The 21,931-nt window shown below is 40.1% G+C and overlaps 1 protein-coding gene across 1 annotated transcript; it reads left to right on the forward strand.

Annotated features, from left to right (window-relative positions):
• Window positions 1-2,262: 2,262 nt before the first annotated feature.
• On the forward strand, window positions 2,263-19,750 carry col1a1a (collagen, type I, alpha 1a). Its single transcript, XM_082145234.1, has 51 exons — window positions 2,263-2,479; window positions 3,909-4,100; window positions 4,468-4,490; window positions 4,715-4,750; window positions 5,611-5,703; window positions 6,129-6,200; window positions 6,548-6,592; window positions 6,940-6,993; window positions 7,412-7,465; window positions 7,759-7,812; window positions 7,953-8,006; window positions 8,105-8,158; window positions 8,246-8,290; window positions 8,418-8,471; window positions 8,717-8,761; window positions 8,908-8,961; window positions 9,415-9,513; window positions 9,637-9,681; window positions 9,818-9,916; window positions 10,006-10,059; window positions 10,267-10,374; window positions 10,473-10,526; window positions 10,689-10,787; window positions 10,893-10,946; window positions 11,548-11,646; window positions 11,852-11,905; window positions 12,014-12,067; window positions 12,481-12,534; window positions 12,643-12,696; window positions 12,899-12,943; window positions 13,057-13,155; window positions 13,327-13,434; window positions 13,577-13,684; window positions 13,794-13,847; window positions 13,964-14,017; window positions 14,113-14,220; window positions 14,366-14,419; window positions 14,564-14,617; window positions 14,731-14,892; window positions 15,506-15,613; window positions 15,794-15,901; window positions 16,007-16,060; window positions 16,189-16,296; window positions 16,413-16,466; window positions 16,582-16,689; window positions 16,795-16,848; window positions 16,990-17,097; window positions 17,191-17,470; window positions 17,575-17,765; window positions 17,871-18,113; window positions 18,411-19,750. Exons 1-51 carry the CDS (start codon window positions 2,398-2,400, stop codon window positions 18,555-18,557), a joined length of 4,347 nt encoding a protein of 1,448 aa, XP_082001360.1. The 5' UTR covers window positions 2,263-2,397; the 3' UTR covers window positions 18,558-19,750.
• Window positions 19,751-21,931: the final 2,181 nt, after the last annotated feature.

Below are 21,931 nucleotides of genomic sequence, written 5' to 3' on the forward strand. Positions count from 1 at the left end.
TCATTTTTGTGGATTTGTAGAGACGTCACAGTGAGTGTTGCCAGTGATTTTGTGCATTTTACCAAAGAAAATAAAAATAAAAATATATCTTTCTCTTTTGTCTTTTTTTTATTTTTATTTTTACAGTTATAATTGAAGAGTTCAGATGCAAAAGCCTCTAAGTGCCATCTGGAATTTTCTTCTAGAATGATCATTTTTATCAAGCTTGTATATTTAAGTTCAGTAATTTCACTTAAATGACAATTAATAGGTAATTTTCATTGGCATTTAAGTGACATTACTGAACTTAAATATACAAGCTTGATACAAATGATCATTCTAGAAGAAAATTTCAGATGGCACTTAGAGGCTTTTGCATCTGAACTCTTCAATTATTTAGCTTTTGTACTCAAATTTAGTATTGTGGTACTAATGCTAAGGCTAATAATTGTATCTTCTGTTGGCTTTTAATTATAAATTGTAAAGGTTGCTTTGGATAAAAGTCTCTAAATAATGTAAATAAATGATATAAAGTAACTGTATTAGGCTACAGTTTAGAATAATTTTTTTTTTAGAAAAGTTGATAGGGATAAACAAATTCAGTAATATATGCACATAAACTTTTAAACACTTAAGCATATATATTGAGAACATGCATTCACACACTGAACTGCATACAAGTAAAAAAAGATCCCCTGACAGTCTGCACTTATTAGATATTTTATTAGTTTAAATGTACATGCAATCCTTCCAATTAATGCCTAGATGATTCGTATTGCTTTGACTTGCCATGTGTGTGAATGTAGCACAAGTGCTTTCCTCGCGACTGACCCTACGTGCACCTGAAAGCGATGAGGTGGCGTTTTCTCTCTCTCTCTCTCTCTCTCTCTCTCTCTCTCTCTCTCTCTCTCTCTCTCTTTCTCTCCCTCCCTTTCTCTCAAGGCTCGCGACTCCTTTCATCTGCATTATTCTGAACGAAATAGGGAGGCAGACGCAACTCTTGGATGAGACACTGTTATGAAGATGCAGAGAGAGAGGGGGGGAGAGCGTCAGCTCTGATTGGTCAGTTCCAGAGGTGCGACGTGTCTGCGGAAGAGAGATGCAGCCGCTCGCAAGCCAAATCACTTTTTATGGCTCGTGCGTGGCCGCGTATTAAGGATGTGCACCTTTAAGAGCACATTCGGTTATTATAGTCTGGGCCATATTTCTTTCTTTCTTTCTTATTATAAATGTGGTTTCCTTCACTGTAACAAAGATATAAAAAAATGCCCACTAAAATTGAAAAAAAAAAAGTTCAGTCGTTGCCTTAAGTTGTAAGTGAATCCGAAAATGATGCCAAGTTGACAACTTTTCGACCACGTAGAATATAATTGTCGATGACGAAAATTGAGTTGAAACTCCTGGAATTTATCAATCATAAAATCGAGTAGGCTAAGCCTAAATGACAGATATCATGGTGACAAGTTAAAAGAAAAAAGCAACGTTGTTGTTCTGCTTTTATTACTGTAATAAGAAAATGTGTCCATCCTGAATCAGCATCTGAATATAATGCCTGCACATTTCAAAGATGGACCAAACACAACTACATTCATAGAACAAATAAAACGAAATACTGTATTTGGCAAATCATTTCAGGGGCAAATAATAATTATAAACAATTGGCCTATAAATAACTTTTGAATCGCTATTTTAATAATAATAGGCTGAGATAGATAGATAGATAGATAGATAGATAGATAGATAGATAGATAGATAGATAGATAGATAGATAGATAGATAGATAGATAGATAGATAGATAGATAGATAGATAGATAGATAGATAGCCTACTTGGCAGCAGAAATCTACTAATGAAAAAAAAACTGAACTAATGTCTATAAAACAGAATTGTTCCGTCGGAATACAAATTAGTAAAGAAACGATAACAAATTTAGTTCAGAAAGCATTGCGTGGTCCTCGTCTCCAAGTCCTCATCTGAAGAAAGTCTTTGGTCAATAGGTCTTTCCAGAATTCAATATTGAAACACAAGATATGCCCACAATGCAGGTGGTCACCTTGGCACACAACTTAGCTTCACCAAAAAGAAGTTTTGAGAGCAAACCCTCACCTTTTTATTAAGAGATCAGGTTTCTTCAGATGTTAGTTCTGAAAACGTTGTGAAGACAGCCCCCCTGTCCGGTGAAGGAGGGACGCTATTCTATTAAACGTGAACATGCTTGAGTTATCTGCTGCGCCCGGCACCTCCCAGAAAGTTTGGGGTATAAAAGCCAGGACCTAGAGTTGGTTTAGGCAGTAGGGAGTTTCTGCTGGGGTCTGGATTGGAGTCACAGAAGACCGGACCCTACCTTGTATGATTGGAGTCTAAAGGAAAAAAAGAACTTCCCTCACCTCAAAGAGTCTACATGTCTAATATTTAGACATGTTCAGCTTTGTGGATATTCGGTTGGCGCTGTTGCTAAGCGCAACGGTGCTTTTGGCAAGAGGACAAGGCGAGGATGATCGTAAGTATAACTTTTCTACAGCTTTTCAAGCTTTGCTGGAGGTTAGTGGGTGCAAAAGTGAAGCAGTGAGTCTATTTTGTGATGCTGTAGAAGGAAACAGCAAGATAAATTATTCTCTCAGGACTAAAAAAAAAAGAAAAGTCATGCAGGCGTTTTCCTATAACCTTTAGCATATATTATGCTTTCTTCTGGAATGGGAGAAGAACATATGCTTAGTCTGGATATGCATTAGACCCATGGGCCTTTTCACGTTCTGCATGCGTGAGCCTTTGCAGACAAGTTGGCACAGGTTTTGGAGATTCTCCTCCACGCGCAATGTGTTGTCCTCAACAGCTGCTATATGAGAAAAGTAGACAGGGAAGAGAAGATCACATATTCCATAATGTGCTCAATACTTGAAAATGAACTGATAAAAATGTGGAACCTAAAACTTTGAGAGAAATAAAAGTTCAGATTAAAATTCATTGCGATAAAATTGGCCAGTTGGGGGAAAAACCAAGCAACTTGGTAACAATATAAATGTTCAATTCCAGCTAAATAATCTGGATATGGGCGACATCCATTTGTTTTTCCAAAAAGTTTTTCCCCAAACAAAAAGAGATGATCTCACTCTTGGAAAAGCATCTCTCCAAACTGGAAAGTGAAGTCTGCTACGTACATTAAATCAAAACTACTTGATTTTCTGTACAATAATAAAGAAAGAAGAATAGTTTAAATGTTTTTTTTCTTTCTTTTTTTTTTCTTTTAATTAATATTCCAGACCCATAATTTTACATCTGAAGGGCTTACGTTTTTCAGGCAGTATCCCAGCGCCACTTGGTGGTTAAATGTGCAATGACATCATATTTTGACAATCCCCCACCCCATCCCTTTTACTTTCCCCCCTCTGTTATGGTGATTGAAAACACATGCGGACCCAGCATACTTTCCACTGAAGGAAAACGTTAGCCTTTGCCAAGCCGACAGTTTTCAATTACTTCATGATGGACGGTGAGCTTCAGCAGACGTGGAAATTTTTCCTCAAGCTTTTCCCACTGAATAATGGAACCTGGGCCTAACGGCACTACGCCACCTAGGGGTCATCTTCAAACCAAACATTTTCAAGCAAAAGTAAAGGTGTGCGTTAACATCCGCTATTCTTTTCCAATGCACGTCTACGGGAAAGGTTTCCAAAGCAAAATGCTAAAGAGATGGCCTACTTTCAGTTGATATAATACCAAATCCTTCACATTTCCCTTATATCTAAGTTTAGAGATCTGGAGGTTATGACTTAAAGTACATTATCAGCATTTCCCACCTTCCGTCACTGATTTAGGCTCACGTGGATGACACCGACCTGAATATTTAATATAAATCCTACGACATAGTCAACTTGCAAACGTTTACATTTTACACTTTTACACTCATGCAACTCTTTTACTCGTTATAGGCACAAGTGGCAGCTGCACATTGGACGGCCAGGTCTACAATGACAGGGACGTCTGGAAACCAGAGCCATGCCAAATCTGCGTGTGCGACAGCGGCACCGTTATGTGCGACGAGGTGATCTGCGAGGACACAACCGACTGCCCCAACCCAGTGATTCCCCACGACGAGTGCTGCCCCGTCTGCCCAGACGACGGTACGACGCCTTGATTCTCACGCATCGGGGGGGTTTCCCCCTTACCTTGGGCAAACAGAACAACCCCACCACATCCCCCATTAAAAATGTCTGGGAAAATTCTTATGGATCCACAACATTCACTCCCTTGGATTTTTAAATATGACCTTCAAGCTTCAAGCCTTATGGTTATTCACTGGATTAATTTGTTGCTTGGTTTTTGGTCTAGTAGGCCTAAATCGAGGCTCAAAGCCTAAAATCTAATTGGGGGAAACCAGAGACTCATTTGTTAGGCTGATTGTTGATTATAATTGATAAGAGGCATCTAATTCATTTCTGTTTTTATATGATTTTAATTTTTCTTTTCTTTTTTCCCTCAATTGTATAGATTTCCAGGAACCCAGTGTTGAGGTAAATGTTGCTTTACTTTTATCAGCTTATATTGCCTCAAATAAGTTGTCAGTTCATTGCTTCATAGAGGAATCTTGGGAAATGTCCAGTATATTGCAATAAGGACAGCATGCTCAAGGCATCTTTTGAACTCATTTAAAACTAGTTAATTAAAAGTTGTTATGTTTATTTATCTGGGAAAACAAATCCTTACAAAATCCTTTGTGTTCATCACTCTCTCTTAGGGACCTAGAGGTTCTCCCGGTGAGAAGGGTGACAGGGTAGGTTTATATTTCTCTCTTTTTATGCATCCATTTATTGCCTCATCAAGGGTTTTGTTTACTTGATGAACATCTTTTAAGTTCTTGAAGACCAAAAAACATGTTATTCTAAATCAGCTGTCACTGCACAAAAAAGATTTTATCCCTAACATCTATATAAATAATATTTTATATTATGCTTAAAATATATATTATGCTTAAAAATTATATATATATATATATATATATATATATATATATATATATATACTGTATGTATGTGTTATATAACTATATGCTAAATGTTACATTTCTCATAGTTATAAATTCTATTTTATAGCTTATCAGACTGACATTGGATTTTATCTAAAACAAGTTTAAATCTAATTTATTTGAGATTTTGATTTGAGTTGTTCAAGTGTTTGTTAGCAAGGTTATGCATGGTTTGTTATGCATGATATATATATATATAAGTTTTGTAACTATATATATATTATAAGTACTCATACACAGAAAGTACCAGCAGCACTAATGATATGCTTTACAGAATTACGCTATAAGCCCATGCAGATGGTTTAGTTTGTCTTATTATATGGTATTTGTGGTGTTTTAGCTGCTCTTGTGATGAGGCACAGAAAGATGATTTGGTCTATATATATATTTAATGTAAAAAGACAACCGAATTATATATCAGCCCACCACTTTCCACTAATTATACCTCTACCAAGTAAAAAGGACTGATCTATTGATGTGGTGCATCATTTTGAATTGTAAGGGCTTTAATGTGAGCTGGACTCAGTCTACAAACCTTTCTGTACCATAGTGTAGCACCTGCCTCATCCCCTTAAATCCTAATTTTCCCTTCTCTTGATCTTTAACAGGGTCCTGCCGGGCCTGCTGGCAATGATGGAATCCCTGGACAGCCTGGCCTTCCTGGGCCCCCAGGCCCCCCTGGACCTCCTGGCCTTGGTGGAGTAAGTATCTTATCCTAAAGTGGGAAAATACTAAATTTCTCCAACCTGTAAAAGGTGTGACTTAAATGTACCTCCAGGCCAGGTACAAAACTTCCAGAGTTTGCCTAGGCCAGAATCTGAAATCAGATCATATTTAAAATACCTTTAGGTCACAGGGCTGACAGGTTTCAGCACCATTAAAGTGGACAGCACCCTCGGGGCAGTAGCTACAGTTGCACACAGGCATTCAAAGCTTTGGATTAAGTTTAAGATAAACCCCTGAACATGAGCTTGCTAGATACATTCAGCTACGTTTCATCCTGTCCTGTGCTGAGATGAGCACAGATCCCTTTTAAGGGTCTCTGATCTCATCCTTTGTAAGAACTAAATGGACCCGGTCTAAATTACTGACAAGGTCTTTGCTTTTTCTCCTTGTCCCTCCACAGAACTTTTCTCCTCAGATGTCTGGTGGCTTTGATGAGAAATCCGGAGGAGGAATGGCCGTCCCAGGCCCCATGGTAAAAATGCACACATGTTAACCGACACATATTCCTAAACATGCATGCATCCTACAAACCCCTCAGTGATGCAAATACCTCTTCAATAAATGTACAATATGCATGTCCACTTATTTATCTCTCTATATAATCACCATTCATCTTTTTATTAACAGACAGCATCAAATCAGCTGCTGCATTACAAACACATGCTTAGTATATTCTTGATCTAAACATAACTCACTGTAGGCCAAGAAAAGGCATGTGTAGCATGTAGCTTCAAACAAAATATCCCTTGAACAATATGTTCACCAATTGTTACTTTTTCAGGTTTACTGACTGTATCTCCTTTTTCTCTTTTTTTGCAGGGACCTATGGGCCCTCGTGGACCCCCTGGGCCTCCTGGAGCTTCTGTGAGTACAATTGTTAAAAGTCTTGTCATCCTGACATATAATATGTTTTAAACTGTTCCATATTGGAAGTCATATTTAAATGAATAGATAAATATAAATATGCACCGTGCATTTTTATTTGTTGTCATTTTCAATTTAATCTTTGTGAAATTAGTTTGATTACAGCAATTTCGTACCAGGGAAAATCAGAATACATTTAATTTTAATTAGATCCACCCAGGAAGTCTAAATGAGCTACAACCTTTTTCCCCAATGCTTATTTTAGGATGTAATCTCGCTCCTATCATGTAACAGTGTTCCTCAGGCTTGTGCTTTTTGTAATTTGTGCCCTTTGTCCTCCTCTACAGGGACCCCAAGGATTTACTGGTCCCCCTGGTGAGCCTGGCGAGGCTGGTTCTCCTGTGAGTATTTAAACAAATAATTTGTACATCTATCCAATCAAACACTAAGCAAATATCTGAGGTCAATCACTTTACCCATTTACATTCACCCACATTAATAGTACTCTCACCTACCTCGATATGTGACTCCAGTTGGTCAAAATGGTACAGTGTTCATGAATCTTGACCTCGGGCACCTAGATTGCTTTTCTACTGAGTGGATGCATGACATCCAGCCTGTTTATTTGTATGACAGAGGTCTCTAACTGGCCAGCAAAAAGTCATTTTAGTCAATATTTCACTTTTTTCATCTGGATAATTCACTCTGCCAAAGTGTGACTCACTCATGCCGCCACAATGTGAAACATAAAAATACACTCACATGGACACAAATGTTTTTCCTAACTTAGATTTTTTTTCTGCTGCTTTCCTGCTTTAGGGTTCAATGGGTCCCCGTGGTGCTGCTGGTCCCCCTGGAAAGAACGGAGAGGATGTAAGTAATCCACATCATTTTTAGATTTTGGTTTAAGATGATGTAAGAAGAACCTTTTCTTTTTTTTTTTACTTCAAAAATGCAGTGCAGTTCTGTTATAGTACAGCATATTGTTCATCTAAGACTTAGGGGAGCCGAGCATTACATTTATCAACATCATAGAGAAACGGATAAAGAAACATTAGGAAACAGTGACAGTGAAATAGCAAACATTTCTCATAATTCATTCTAGGGTTTAACCAGTGATTCAGCTTCTTTCTCCTTTTCTCATCTGTTTTTCTCTGACTATGTAGGGTGAGTCTGGCAAACCCGGTCGCCCTGGTGAGCGCGGAGCCCCTGGCGCACAGGTCAGTGTTGCTATTCACAGGATTTCCGAATGAAAACACTTTAATTATAATTGCATTCTTTTAGTTATTAGCATTATGGTGTTTGACCCACAAAAGGAGAAAAGGGTGTAAAATCCTTCTGCCTTTCTCTTTCTCCCTAGGGTGCTCGTGGATTCCCCGGAACCCCTGGACTTCCAGGCATCAAGGGACACAGAGTGAGTGCTCTAGCTCTAGGAAGTGGTTCCTCTCGTTTGATGACTATCAACCTATGTTTACATGAATTAAATCTTTACGTGCATCCTCTGTACCTCAGGGATTCAGCGGTCTAGATGGAGCTAAGGGAGATTCTGGCCCTGCTGGACCTAAGGTGAAATCAGAATTTAAAATCAGTATTACACTTTAAACCTAAATTTCACAGTAAGCAGACCACTTAACAGCCTGCTTTGCTCATTAGGGTGAGGCCGGTTCCTCTGGTGAGAACGGGACTCCTGGTGCTATGGTAAGGATCATCTATTCACAATCGATTTGCATATTTAAGCATGACTTTCATGCTATTTTGCTAATTTATTTCTCTCAGATTCAACATCCACATTTGCAGTCCTTTCTAATGTAGCTCTGTTTTCCAGGGTCCTCGTGGTCTGCCTGGCGAGAGAGGCCGTGCTGGTCCTCCTGGCTCTGCTGTAAGTAACCCTTATAACCTTATAACCCTGAAGTGATCTGTACTTTGTTATTGTGATGTAACCAACAAGCATTTCACAGCTTAACCACATTTTCAAAGGATAATTTTATATGTGTTGAGATAATCCTTCAAACATAAAACAGAGTTTTTATAAATCCTTTATCTAAATCCTGTCCTCTCCAGTGCACAGATTACACTTTGAATATATAAATAATGAATGAATTCTCAATTTTCTACATTTTTCAGGGTGCTCGTGGTAATGATGGTGCTGCTGGAGCTGCTGGTCCTCCTGTAAGTAGCCTTTTTTATCTTATTTTTAGATTAAAAATTTAGATTCAGATTATTTTTTGTAAAGACACCAGATCTGAATTAATCAGAAAAATTATGATGAGTCAAAAAAACATTTAATATAATGTCTTTTCTTTTTCTATTTTTAGGGCCCAACTGGCCCTGCTGGTCCCCCAGGATTCCCTGGTGGCCCTGGAGCTAAGGTAAAAAAAACTCTCATTTGTTCACATGATTACACAAATTCAAACTCCATATCAAACCAAACAAATAGCTAGAGCGCCACAAGGTGGGCCAATAGAGCCAGATGTCGGTGTTCTCGATAACTCTGTCGATCATCTCGATTATGTAGGCCAACAATGAATGAAGAGTTGATCTTTGGAAATGTGTTAGTAGGTCAAAGCTTATTTATTTGAGCTTATTATTTGTTTGGAGCTTGAATCATCCACAATAGATAAATTAATAGAAAGTCATCTATCTGAAACTTGAGATGACATACAAACTTATTTTCTAGCGTCATAGAGATATTGATCATCTTAAGGTTTTTTTTATGGACTATAAACACAATTCTTCATTTACAGTGAGAATTGAGATGCCCCGTGTAACTCTGCATAAGTGTAATGTTGACCAATCTCACTCTTGCTCTTTGCTTTCTCCAGGGAGAGGTTGGTGCTCAGGGATCTCGTGGTGCAGAGGGACCCCAGGGAGCCCGGGGTGAGGCTGGTAACCCTGGACCTGCTGGTCCTGCAGGACCCGCTGTGAGTAAATCATTTCAAACACCAAATATATATATATATATTTTTTTTTTCATTTTTAAATTTCAATTATTTGTGCAGTTCAGTCCTGACCACCTTGTCCATTTTGCTTTCCTTCTACTGTAGGGTAACAATGGAGCTGATGGTGCCGCTGGTCCCAAGGGTGCTACTGTAAGTATCAGTTTAATCAAATGCTCTTTTTGATAAAAGTTCTTCTTTAGGCCAACATATTTCCTCTTCCTGGATTAGAACTTTGGTGTTAGTAAATTAACGGCATATCTTTGTTACTCTCTGCTGCCACCTGCAGGGCACTCCTGGTATTGCTGGTGCTCCTGGTTTCCCTGGACCTCGCGGTCCTCCCGGACCTGCTGGAGCTTCTGGTTCCCCTGGCCCTAAGGGTAACACCGTAAGTGTCCATTTCTTCTCAGATCATCAGCCACATTTTTTCAAACAAAATGTGAATTATTTCACACAATTACTTTTTACATTTTACAGGGTGAGGCCGGTGCCCCTGGTTCCAAAGGAGAGGCTGGTGCTAAGGGAGAGGCTGTAAGTATAAACTTCATTTATTCATTTATTGTCACACACTTCATTGTTTCTAAAACTCCATATCATGCTAATTTAGTTGAAACATTCCACAGCTTTGTAAAAACCGTGCCTTAGGACTAAAAAACAAGTATTTTACAATAATTGATTTCTAATCTGACTGTCTGTTTCATTTCTAACCATCTTCCTTTTTCTTGTGTGCTTACCCAGGGTGCCCAAGGAGTTCAGGGTCCCCCTGGCCCACCTGGTGAGGAAGGCAAGAGAGGAGCCCGTGGTGAGCCCGGTGCTATTGGTGGTCGTGGACCCACTGGTGAACGTGTATGTACCCACACTTAAACCTCTCCAGATAATCGAAATGATCAGTAAGAACCTTAAAAGCGGCCTAGACCTTAACAATTACACACCTCTTTGTGCAGGGTGCTCCTGGTGCTCGTGGTTTCCCTGGTGCTGATGGATCTGCAGGTCCTAAGGTGGGTCTACAAAAGATACAAAATGTTTCATAATATTTAACATCCCTTTTAGTTAGCAACTAAACAGAAAATAGGCAGAAAATCTGTTTAGGATATTATCATATTTATATATCAAATTTCATCAGTGGTAAATGGTGCAACTCTTTCTGATCTCTGTTACAGGGTGCCCCCGGTGAGCGTGGAGGCCCTGGAGTTGTTGGACCTAAGGGTGCCACTGGTGAGCCTGGCCGCAATGGTGAACCTGGTATGCCAGGATCCAAGGTGAGAAAATTGGCATCCACAGGAATGATATATATGTTATTGGTGGGATTGATTGTGTATTAGTATGTCAGTGTTTGACCCCCTCTCTCTTCGTGCCAATTACAGGGTATGACTGGTAGCCCTGGCAGCCCTGGACCTGATGGAAAGACCGGACCATCTGTGAGTGCCCACACAATTCTCCATAATATCACAACAAACCCACTACACTATAACAGATAACCCAAATGCATGCTAAAGTGGTCTAGTATACTACTGGTTGGATCCAGTGTTTGAAATCCAACAATATCAAGCCTAAAACTGCTTTTGACACCTTAGATTGTTTATTCCAGAACATTTCAAGAAAAATAGGTTTAAAAAAATTGACTTAAATCAGTCATACCATTGGCCTGGTTTCACAGACAGGGCTTAGATTAAGCCAGTATTAGACTGTAGTTCAATTAGGATATTAAAGTAGCTTTTATAAACGTGCTTTAGAAAAAACATTTCTGGTGTGAATCTAGAGACATTTAATTTGAATGAATTTTGTGAATTTTTTTAGACATCATGATATTTTAAGACACGTCAGTGCAAGTTGCTTTAAAACTCAACTCAAACATGCATTTTAGTCTGAGACTAGACGTAAGCCTTGTAAGTAATTAACTAATGTTAACTAATGAAACCTTATTGAAAGGTGTTGCCATTCATTCATACATGCCATGTCATACCCAGATATCTGTAGAAAAGGATCAAAGCTCACGTCTTTTTGTTTTATATTTAATAGGGTAATGCTGGACAAGATGGCCGCCCTGGACCACCTGGCCCCATTGGAGCCAGAGGACAGCCTGGTGTCATGGGATTCCCTGGACCTAAGGGTGCTGCTGTGAGTGCACTAAACTCTCTTGACTCTTTCAGTTTGAAACAAACAACACTATAAAATGTGAGTATTCTCACTGCATAGCCAAAATGCAGACAGTCACACCTTGATAGCTTATATTTTATGTCTAAGAAACTTTTGAGTTCTGGTTCAGAGTGCGTTTGTTACAAAAAACTTTTTAAGAGTGATGTTTATTTTTGCCCCTGTGCAGGGTGAGGGTGGTAAACCTGGTGAGAGAGGTGTGATGGGTGCTGTTGGTGCCACTGTAAGTATCTGTGCTTTTGTTTTACACACCACAGTTATCTTTTACCATTTTTGGTACATAGCGTCTTAGTCTGGGCCTTATTCTATTGTGTTTTATCTTTAACTATAGGGCGCTCCCGGTAAGGACGGTGATGTTGGTGCCCCTGGTGCTCCTGGACCTTCTGTGAGTAGCACTTCAGTATCCCATAATACAACCTGTCATTTAACATTATTTCAGCCTCTTTTAAAACAGTGGTCCTGCTAATACATTATACAAACTGTCTCAAATATTCATATAATGGCTATAAATATAACATTAAAATATATAGCTTCAACTTATATTGTTCTTACACCTACTACTTTACAATAATACTTACAATAACAATGAGGTATAACTACTTTTTTTATTATTACTTTTTTTATTATTATTGGAAAAATAGAGTGTACAGATAGGCTTAACAAAATTTAAGTCTGAAGATCCTCCGTCTTTTCTTTATGCATACAAAATCTAACAAGATATTATATTTCCTTCTGCAGTTGTGAGGTATAACTACTTTAATGAACCACTGTGTCTCTTGATATTGTTTTCATGAATAGGGGCCTTCTGGTGAGAGAGGTGAACAGGGACCTGCTGGTTCTCCCGGATTCCAGGTGAGTGTGCCAACTCATCTAACCCATCCCATCCACTCCATACACAATATTTTGTTATAGACATTGGCATCAATATGCTGATCTTTTTTTTGTGCATCTAAATGACAGGGTCTGCCTGGACCTATGGGTGCTACTGGTGAGCCTGGCAAGTCTGGTGAGCAGGTAAGTTATGGAGCTGTGTGATGTGAACCAAAGATCTAAAATGATTAGAGGGGATTAATGAAAGTTCAGAATTGCTTGCCAGGGTCCTATGCATAAACATGCACTTTCTTTGAGCAACAGCAATTAAGTCTCTTGGAAACCCTCATTAGAAATGAAAGGCCATGCGACACAATATTGATTTGCCTTCTTTGGCCTATTACAGGGTGCTCCTGGAGAGGCTGGAGCCCCTGGACCTTCTGGATCCAGAGTGAGTATCTACAGCATGATCAACAAATGGCACATTGCCCATAATTCTAATTCTAGTTCTAGATTTGTGAGATGGACAAGAACTGATGGTTCCTCTATTTACTTTTTACCCAGGGTGACAGAGGATTCCCTGGTGAGCGTGGTGCCCCTGGCCCTGCTGGTCCTGCTGGTGCTCGTGGTTCTCCTGGTTCAGCTGGCAACGATGGTGCCAAGGTGAGTCTCACCTGTCCTGACACACTTTGTTGAGGTGATACCACACATTTACTGTGAATGGCTAGGCGAAATCCAGAGGATGTCCCAAAATACTAGTCAAATCCCTGCAGAGTAGGATATCAAATTGCCAAATGTATCAACGTTAAGATGAATTTTTTCTTGCTTTCTTAGGGTGATGCTGGTTCCTCAGGAGCACCTGGCGCTCAGGGTCCTCCCGGACTTCAAGGAATGCCTGGCGAACGTGGCTCTGCTGGTCTGCCAGGTCTTAAGGGTGACAGAGTGAGTACTAATGATGCACATCTTTCAACTTCTGTCAGAGCTGTTCCTGACAAGAAACTCAATACTAATTCATAGCAATTCAAGTGAGAAAATGAATCGAATGGCACAAATTCTCAAAATTGATAACAAACTCTTATCCCAGGGTGACCAAGGTGCCAAGGGTACTGATGGTGCCGGTGGTAAAGATGGCATTCGTGGTATGACCGGACCAATTGGACCTCCTGGACCTGCTGGAGCTCCTGGTGACAAAGTGAGTGTCTTTTGCGCTAGATTCCATATATCCATAATCACTGATGATAAATCTTACAAAGTTGAAGGGCATATTCAACTATGGTTCTATCATTTGTATTTTAACATAGGGAGAGACTGGTGCAGCTGGACTTGTTGGACCCAGTGGTGCCCGTGGACCACCTGTAAGCACAATCCTTGATGCACAGATATACTACACAACATTGATCATTTGCAGAAACATTGACGTTCTTTTACTAAAATGATCTGATGACATCACCTGTTTTACAATTACAAATAGGGTGAGCGTGGAGAGACTGGTGCCTCAGGACCCGCTGGATTTGCTGGACCTCCTGTGAGTAACAAACTCTAGTATCTATATACACTTATAAAGTGTTTTAACAATTACAGGCCAGTTCTTAGTTCAAACGTCTAATTTCTCTCCAACAGGGTGCCGATGGTCTGCCTGGTGCTAAGGGAGAGGCTGGAGACAATGGTGCTAAGGGTGATCATGGTCCTCCAGGACCTTCTGGAGCAACTGGCGCCCCCGGACCTCAGGTGTGACCTTCTTAGATCATCTCCTCATCCAAAACAGACATATGGTCCTTTGGGTCTATAAAGTTTGATCCATGTAATAGTCATGGTTGTCTTTACAAATGTTATGTCATCCAAATTTTTAATCAAATTGATTTGTGCCATACAGGGTCCTGTTGGTTCTACTGGACCCAAGGGTGCCCGTGGTGCTGCTGGTCCCCCTGTGAGTATGACTTCCATAATTTCATATTCTTGGGTGATGTGTCAGTACTTGGCACAACTAAAAATTACAGTATGTTATGCTTTTAAAGACACTTGGAAATTACATATCACAATTAGACTAATTCATTTTTACTTTTTTGTTAAGGGTGCTACTGGCTTCCCTGGTGCTGCTGGTAGAGTTGGACCTCCCGGCCCTGCTGTAAGAACCTTCACGACAAGATTTTGATAGTAGTAATTTGTACATCAAAGTGGTAATTGTGATTCTCTTCCATGATTAACAACGGTTCTCTAATTGCTTCTTGTTTTTCTTAGGGAAACTCTGGACCCCCAGGAGCTCCTGGACCCGGTGGTAAGGAGGGCCAGAAAGGTAACCGTGGTGAGACTGGACCTGCTGGGCGCACTGGTGAGGTTGGTTCTGCTGGACCACCTGGTGCCCCTGGTGAGAAAGGAAATCCCGGAGCTGAGGGTCCCACTGTAAGTCTTTCATGGCGATCGATATCATTATTGCCTTACCTTGTGGCCTTGCTAAATACATGACTGTAAGCAAACTATGAATATAAAATCAGTTACAGTGCCTTGCAAAATTATTCAGATGACTTAACCAGTTCTCTTCTCTCAAATCCTCAATTTTTTTGGCCGTGTTGTATGTGCACAACATACCGGTATATTTATTTGAGCACTTAAAATGCTATCCTGGTCTCATCTGACCACAAAATGTTTCCCCACATCAAATCTTTTTGAGTAAAGGCCTGTAAACTCTGTATCAAGGAGATTACTTCTTACTGGCCTCTCAGTTTCTTCTCTCACAAGTCATTCCCAGAATGAAAGACAGGATGGTCTGAGTTACTTATGGTTTGAAAGAATTAAACAATTAAACAACAATCACAATTGTTTGGCCTAGTACAATCTTTGCTAGAGGGTAATAAGATTCCTCCTCTGTCTTCCTTCTTGATCTCCATGCAAGTATAAATTAGTATATATGTATACATGATTTCTAGCTGTAAGAACACAGAACACAGTTAAATAAAGACATGAATCTGCCTTTGATGAACTTCCTATTTTTATATCCCTTCTTCTTTTCTTGCAGGGCCCTGCTGGTACACCTGGACCTGCTGGTATTGCTGGTCAGCGTGGTATTGTTGGTCTCCCTGGACAAAGAGGCGAGCGTGGTTTCCCTGGTCTCGGCGGCCCATCTGTGAGTATTCTGGTTTCCTTGTTTTACACTCTTTGATGGCTCATCTACTGCCATACAGTCATTAACTTGTTTTATTCAGCCAGTATCTACTTTCAAGAGTTTGTCTGGTTGGAAAGTTGGTTTCTTAAGCATCAATCATGGTAAAGCATTCATCATACTTCTCTTCATCATTCCATCTAGGGAGAGCCTGGCAAACAGGGACCTTCTGGTCCTTCTGGTGAACGTGGACCTCCAGGACCCATGGGACCCCCTGGATTGGCTGGACCTTCTGGCGAGCCTGGTCGTGAGGTAAGGATGCACACATATACACCAATACCTGTTGTATTTCATTGACATAACCTGAAACTATAGAGTCCTGCCTTGTTGACACCTATGTGCTTTGCTTTACATTAGGGTACTCCAGGTAATGAGGGTTCTGCTGGACGTGATGGTGCTGCTGGCCCTAAGGTGAGCTTCAGACTTAATGGTTTCCCAAATTGCAACACATTCAGTAGTCAAACCTCGTTATCCCACATTAGTTTGTGTGACTGTGGAGATGTCCCTTAAAAAATTCTGTTCTTCTGCTCATGACATAGGGTGACCGTGGTGAGACTGGTCCTGCTGGCACTCCCGGTGCTCCTGGACCTCCTGGTGCTCCTGGACCCATTGGCCCTGCTGGAAAGACTGGTGATCGCGGAGAGTCTGTAAGTGTCCCATCTCCAAAAAGGAATTGAACTGGTGATGGCTTAAAAAGTTTGGGAGTAGATTAGTTTTATAGTTGTTAGTTGTAAAACTGACAAATAATTGTTTTCCTTCTTAGGGCCCTGCTGGTCCTGCCGGTGCTGCTGGCCCTGCTGGTCCCCGTGGACCCGCTGTAAGTCCTGAGTCAAAGACTCAAACCACAAAAGAATTTCCAAACCAGACTCTGCGTGTAGCTCTGTCTGTGGTATACACAATACTGCTGTCTGAGGTGTAATGTCTTTATTCAGGGACCCGCTGGAGCTCGTGGAGACAAGGGTGAGGCTGGTGAGGCTGGTGAGAGAGGCATGAAGGGACACAGAGGATTTACTGGAATGCAGGGACCCCCAGGACCACCTGTAAGTGACTCTGTTTAGCTTATGGAACATACAGTTTAAATCTCAAATGTAATATCCACAGCTTGAAAAAATAATAATTTTCATTTATTTTTTTCTTGTCACTAGGGACCTTCTGGAGAGCCTGGACCTGCTGGAGCTTCTGGACCCGCTGGACCTAGAGTAAGTATTATTATAAAATATATAATCTATAATATAATATACCATTCTTTCTCTGATTTGATCAAGTAGTTACATTATATACACAGTGTTTTGGAGTTCATTCTGAGTGGATTTGGATGTTTTCTGTTTTTGTATTAATAGGGCCCTGCTGGATCTTCTGGAGCTGCTGGTAAGGATGGTATGAGCGGACTTCCTGGACCCATTGGACCTCCTGGACCCCGTGGTCGCAATGGAGAAATTGGACCAGCTGTGGGTGATTCTTTCTTTTTCTACATGACTATGCACCCAGTAAATCAAACATATACTTTAACCTCGCCATATTTGGTTTACTCTCTGATATAGGGATCTCCTGGATCTCCCGGACCCCCTGGACCTCCTGGACCCTCTGGTGGTGGATTTGACATCGGCTTCATAGCCCAGCCACAGGAGAAGGCCCCTGATCCCTTCCGCCACTTCCGTGCCGACGATGCCAATGTGATGCGCGACCGTGATCTGGAGGTTGACACCACCCTCAAGTCCCTGAGCCAGCAGATTGAAAGCATCATGAGCCCAGATGGCACCAAGAAGAACCCTGCACGCACTTGCCGTGACCTGAAGATGTGCCACCCAGACTGGAAGAGCGGTACGTTTCTCAATTGCTCAATTCTAAATTCCTGAATTCTACAGACATCATACTACATTGTCATGCTTACTTGAATCCTCTCATTCCTCAAAAACAAAACACAGGTGAGTACTGGATTGACCCTGACCAGGGCTGCAACCAGGATGCCATCAAGGTTTACTGCAACATGGAAACTGGCGAGACCTGTGTCTACCCAACTGAGTACTCCATTCCCAAGAAGAACTGGTACACAAGCAAGAACATCAAGGAGAAGAAACACGTCTGGTTCGGAGAGGCCATGACCGATGGATTCCAGGTGAGAATGTCAACTAGGCCAAAAAGTATGACTGATTTTTTTTTTTTCATGTGTCTGTTTATTATATTTGCTCATTTTCTTGTACTTTCTTGTGCAAACCTACAGTTTGAGTACGGCAGCCAGGGCTCCAAGATTGAGGATGTCAACATTCAGCTCACCTTCCTGCGCCTCATGTCTACTGAGGCCTCCCAGAATATTACATACCACTGCAAGAACAGCATTGCATACATGGACCAGGCTTCTGGCAACCTGAAGAAGGCTCTTCTTCTGCAGGGCTCCAACGAGATTGAGATCAGAGCAGAGGGCAACAGCCGCTTCACATACAGTGTCACTGAGGATGGTTGCACGGTGAGTTCTAATTTCTAGATCATTTCCTTATGTGACTATCGCAGTCATATCAATATCACAACAGTTCTGTTTACTTGAATATGAGAGCTAATACAAGATAGTTTATTAAAATGACAATTAATATAAAAGCATTGTTTCAATGTGATTACATTAACATATATTAATTTAGCAGTAGCTTTTATCTGAATGAACTTTACATTAATTTAGCGACATAAATGTTTATTATTATAGCAACATAAAGAATGGTTTGGCAAAGGTTCTAATTCTATCCCTTTTTTGCTTTTTCCATCTCTCCAGTCGCACACCGGTGCATGGGGCAAGACAGTCATTGACTACAAAACAACGAAAACATCCCGTCTGCCTATTATTGACATCGCCCCTATGGACGTTGGTGCACCTAATCAGGAATTTGGCATTGAAGTTGGCCCAGTCTGCTTCTTGTAAAAAAGATATCTGGACTTGAGATTGTTTGAACGCGTGTGTGTTTTTTTTTTTCTAGCAATCATCTCTCTAAAATCTTTTCTATGCATTAAAACCAAACCCTAGAATTCAATTTGGCTGTCCAAATGGTCCACTTGCTTAGACCTGTGCTTCAGAAGACAGTGGTTGTGTGTTACCAGGCTTTTTTTGGACCACTATTTTGTCACCAGCCACACTGAGGATACTTTAGAAGATTCATTTGTTTCACTCGCAACAAGAAAATAATATATACTTATAAAGAGTAAAATCCCCCTGGAGTTTTGAAGACACATCGCAGTGACTTTTTTTCCACCACTGAGGAAGGACAATGAAAGAGCGAAACCAAATGCTTTGTACCATGTTCAGGTGTTAAATAAATCTGTAAAATGACATTTAAGTGTCTTTGTGTTGTACCCATTAGGACCACCGGGTGCCCAATGCCAACGTTCCTCTCAAGAGTCACACAAAGTACTTCTAGTAGAGACAGGGGTTTAACTTTGTTTTGATGTCTTATGGCTACCTCAAAAAAGAAACCTGCAATTCCCAGTTGACCAACACCAGGTCAGGATTTTACTTGGCAGAAGTATGGTTAAAAGATCAATTGACAGCTGTAAAGGTGCTATTTCCTCATGAGGTCCTGAAAGCTTTAAAAGTGATGTATTGTTAGTCGCTTTTGCTCACAGGGCCTTTGGTGCTAAAGAAACCCCAGTGTCTTGCTGCCCAGTTGTAACAGACGCCTCTCTTTCTCAAGTGCAAGCTAAGAGCCAGACAGCAGAGCTTTTGTTAAGAAGCAGTACTGTAGCTGTGATGCAGTCTTTTCAAGTGCAGAATAAGCAGGTGGAGTCTGTTTTTATGTTCCAAACACCTTTTGACACTTTTTGGTTGTTGTCTTTTGGTTTCTTTACAAAATATCCCCCCAAATGTTGTCCAGTTGCTTCCAGCTATATCCCCACTTCCTTCCCACCCTTCTGTAATCAGGATTTGTTTTGTTTTCAACCAGGGTTTTTTAAAGCATAAAACAGGCAATCAAATAGAAAAGTCCTAAAATTATGAGAGAAGCACACCATAGGGGGTTAAAAAAAAAGAAGATCTGTACCTATTTTGTATATGTATAATAATTTGAGATGTTTTTAATTATTTTGAATGCTGAAATAAAGCATGTTAAGTGGTCGACCTTATGTTTGTCAGAAGTGATCTTGACTCGTCCCTGACTGCCCAATGGACTTGAATGAAGCACAGCTTGCACCTGTTACAGTTGTTTTTACTAAAAGGAAAGATTAAAGAAAATATCAGAAATGTCTGCTACTTTTCTTTGGTGCTTTTTTCATGTTGTTGTTTTTGCTAAAGTAGTTTATTATACTACTGAGCAATCCATAACCAACAGGACATAAACTTAAGCAAAATAACTTAAAGTCAGCAGAAAGAAATACTGCATGTTCTGATGCTTGCGTGTACTAACCTTGTGCTGCCTTGAGTCGCTTATGTTGACAAAAATGCCTCGTGAAATCATTGCACTCCAAGATGATCTGGATAATATTCCACCGATAATCCGAATGATCCATTGGTGAAAATTCAGATCAAGACTGGTTGTTGGTTGATGCTCCAAACTGCACATCTGTTGAAATCATCGGTCATCTGAGCTGTTGAGGATAATATAATCCGCAGAGAATTCCTGTGACTTGAAAGCTGAGAGAGATGTTGCTCTAAACATATTTAATGTTTTTAAATATTTAAGTATTTAAAGTGGAGCTTTTTGTGGAGCTCAAACTGAGGAGAACCAATCTTTTGCTGCAATGTGAAGTGAAATGCTAAAGGTGGTTGGTGGTGAAGGTGGTAGGTCCTGTAGGACACAACAGGGCCATTGTATCGTAAGGTATGCGGAGGCTTCCGTAGTGGGGGGCTTGAATATCTAAACTGCTAACTGGATCCATGCACTCACTTTCACTTTTAAACACTGAAATTCTTTGTGGAAAGGGGGAAACTTTGCAAACCTAACTAAAGTTAAATAGTAGGCTTTATTTAAAGAGTAGCTAGCTAAAGATTATGATACAAATGTTGAATTCAGTAGCATATTATTTGAACGATTGGGAGTGACTGTTGCATACATCTAAATTATTCATTAGTTCATACATCGAACAAAGTTTTAGTTCTAAATTCAGTTTTTAATCCCTAAATCATGTATGATAAATATTCAATTCCCCCCAAAAAATAAGCATGTGGTGCACATACAATACATCTTACATAGTAAAAATATTTGTAAAAAGCACAAGTTAGAAATGCATAAAGTTCGTTGAAATTGGAAAACTGGGCTTCATTCTTCACAAGCTACTGTGTTCTTTGTGCTCACAGGGCAAATAGAGTATGTTAGCTAGTGATATTAAATTATTAATACAATGAGGACTAATTCAAGGCATTAGTTTATAGATCTGGGGGCCAGCTGCATAAACGTATCCATATGTTAAGACTGTGTGTTTTGAGAATTAGTCAGACCAACTAGCAGTTAACCAAGGGATAATCAGTCTTACTTTTCAGATCCAAATAAGATCATTCTACCTTTTTATGTAACTGACCAGTCTTGAAAAGAAAAAATTTGGATGGCTAAATTTTTATGCAACTGAACACAGGAAGACTGTAGCCTACTCGTACTGGCTCCCTGCGCCCTCTACTGGATCTACTGGAGAGTAGTCGATAATACAACAAAGTATTTTAATTACAATGAAAAAGGTATTTAAACAGTTAATATGTAGGATATGACATAAGCAGAACTCTTCCTAATTTCACTATGGTAACAGAAAAAAATACTGCATCCTTTCAGCTATAGGCCTACCCTCCCAAAAAATGGTCCAGCTATAAGTATTATATAAAAAAATCTATAAAAAAAAACAATCCTCCAAGACTTGAGAGCATTGGTGATAACTAAGCAAATATTTAATTACTACAGTAGTAATTTCTCGCTAGAAATGACATCAAAAGCAACAAAAAAACAAAGAAACGTTGGTCAAAGACGTACAAACTGACCACAAACCGCAATTTTCAGTCAGACGCCATTCTTATTTATTTTTAGCTCAACTGTCACAGAATGGAACCCACAGGATTGTGGGATATCAAAGGCAGCGAAAGATACATCTATGCTGCCTTCACAAATTGATCAGATAAAGGTAGGACTATATAATGAGATAGGAAGTGAAGCTAACTTTGGATTGTGTCTTGATGCCTTCCAACCTTGGAATGTGTCCTCCGAAGGCAGCATTTTTAAGTGTTCAGACACAGCCAAGCCATGGGAATGTCAAGTCAAGTTTATTTGTATAGCGCTTTTCACAATACAGATTGTATCAAAGCAGCTTCACAGTATTAAATTA

The sequence above is a fragment of the Leuciscus leuciscus genome (genome assembly GCF_965113295.1).
Source record: "Leuciscus leuciscus genome assembly, chromosome: 1".
NCBI lineage: Eukaryota > Metazoa > Chordata > Actinopteri > Cypriniformes > Leuciscidae > Leuciscus > Leuciscus leuciscus.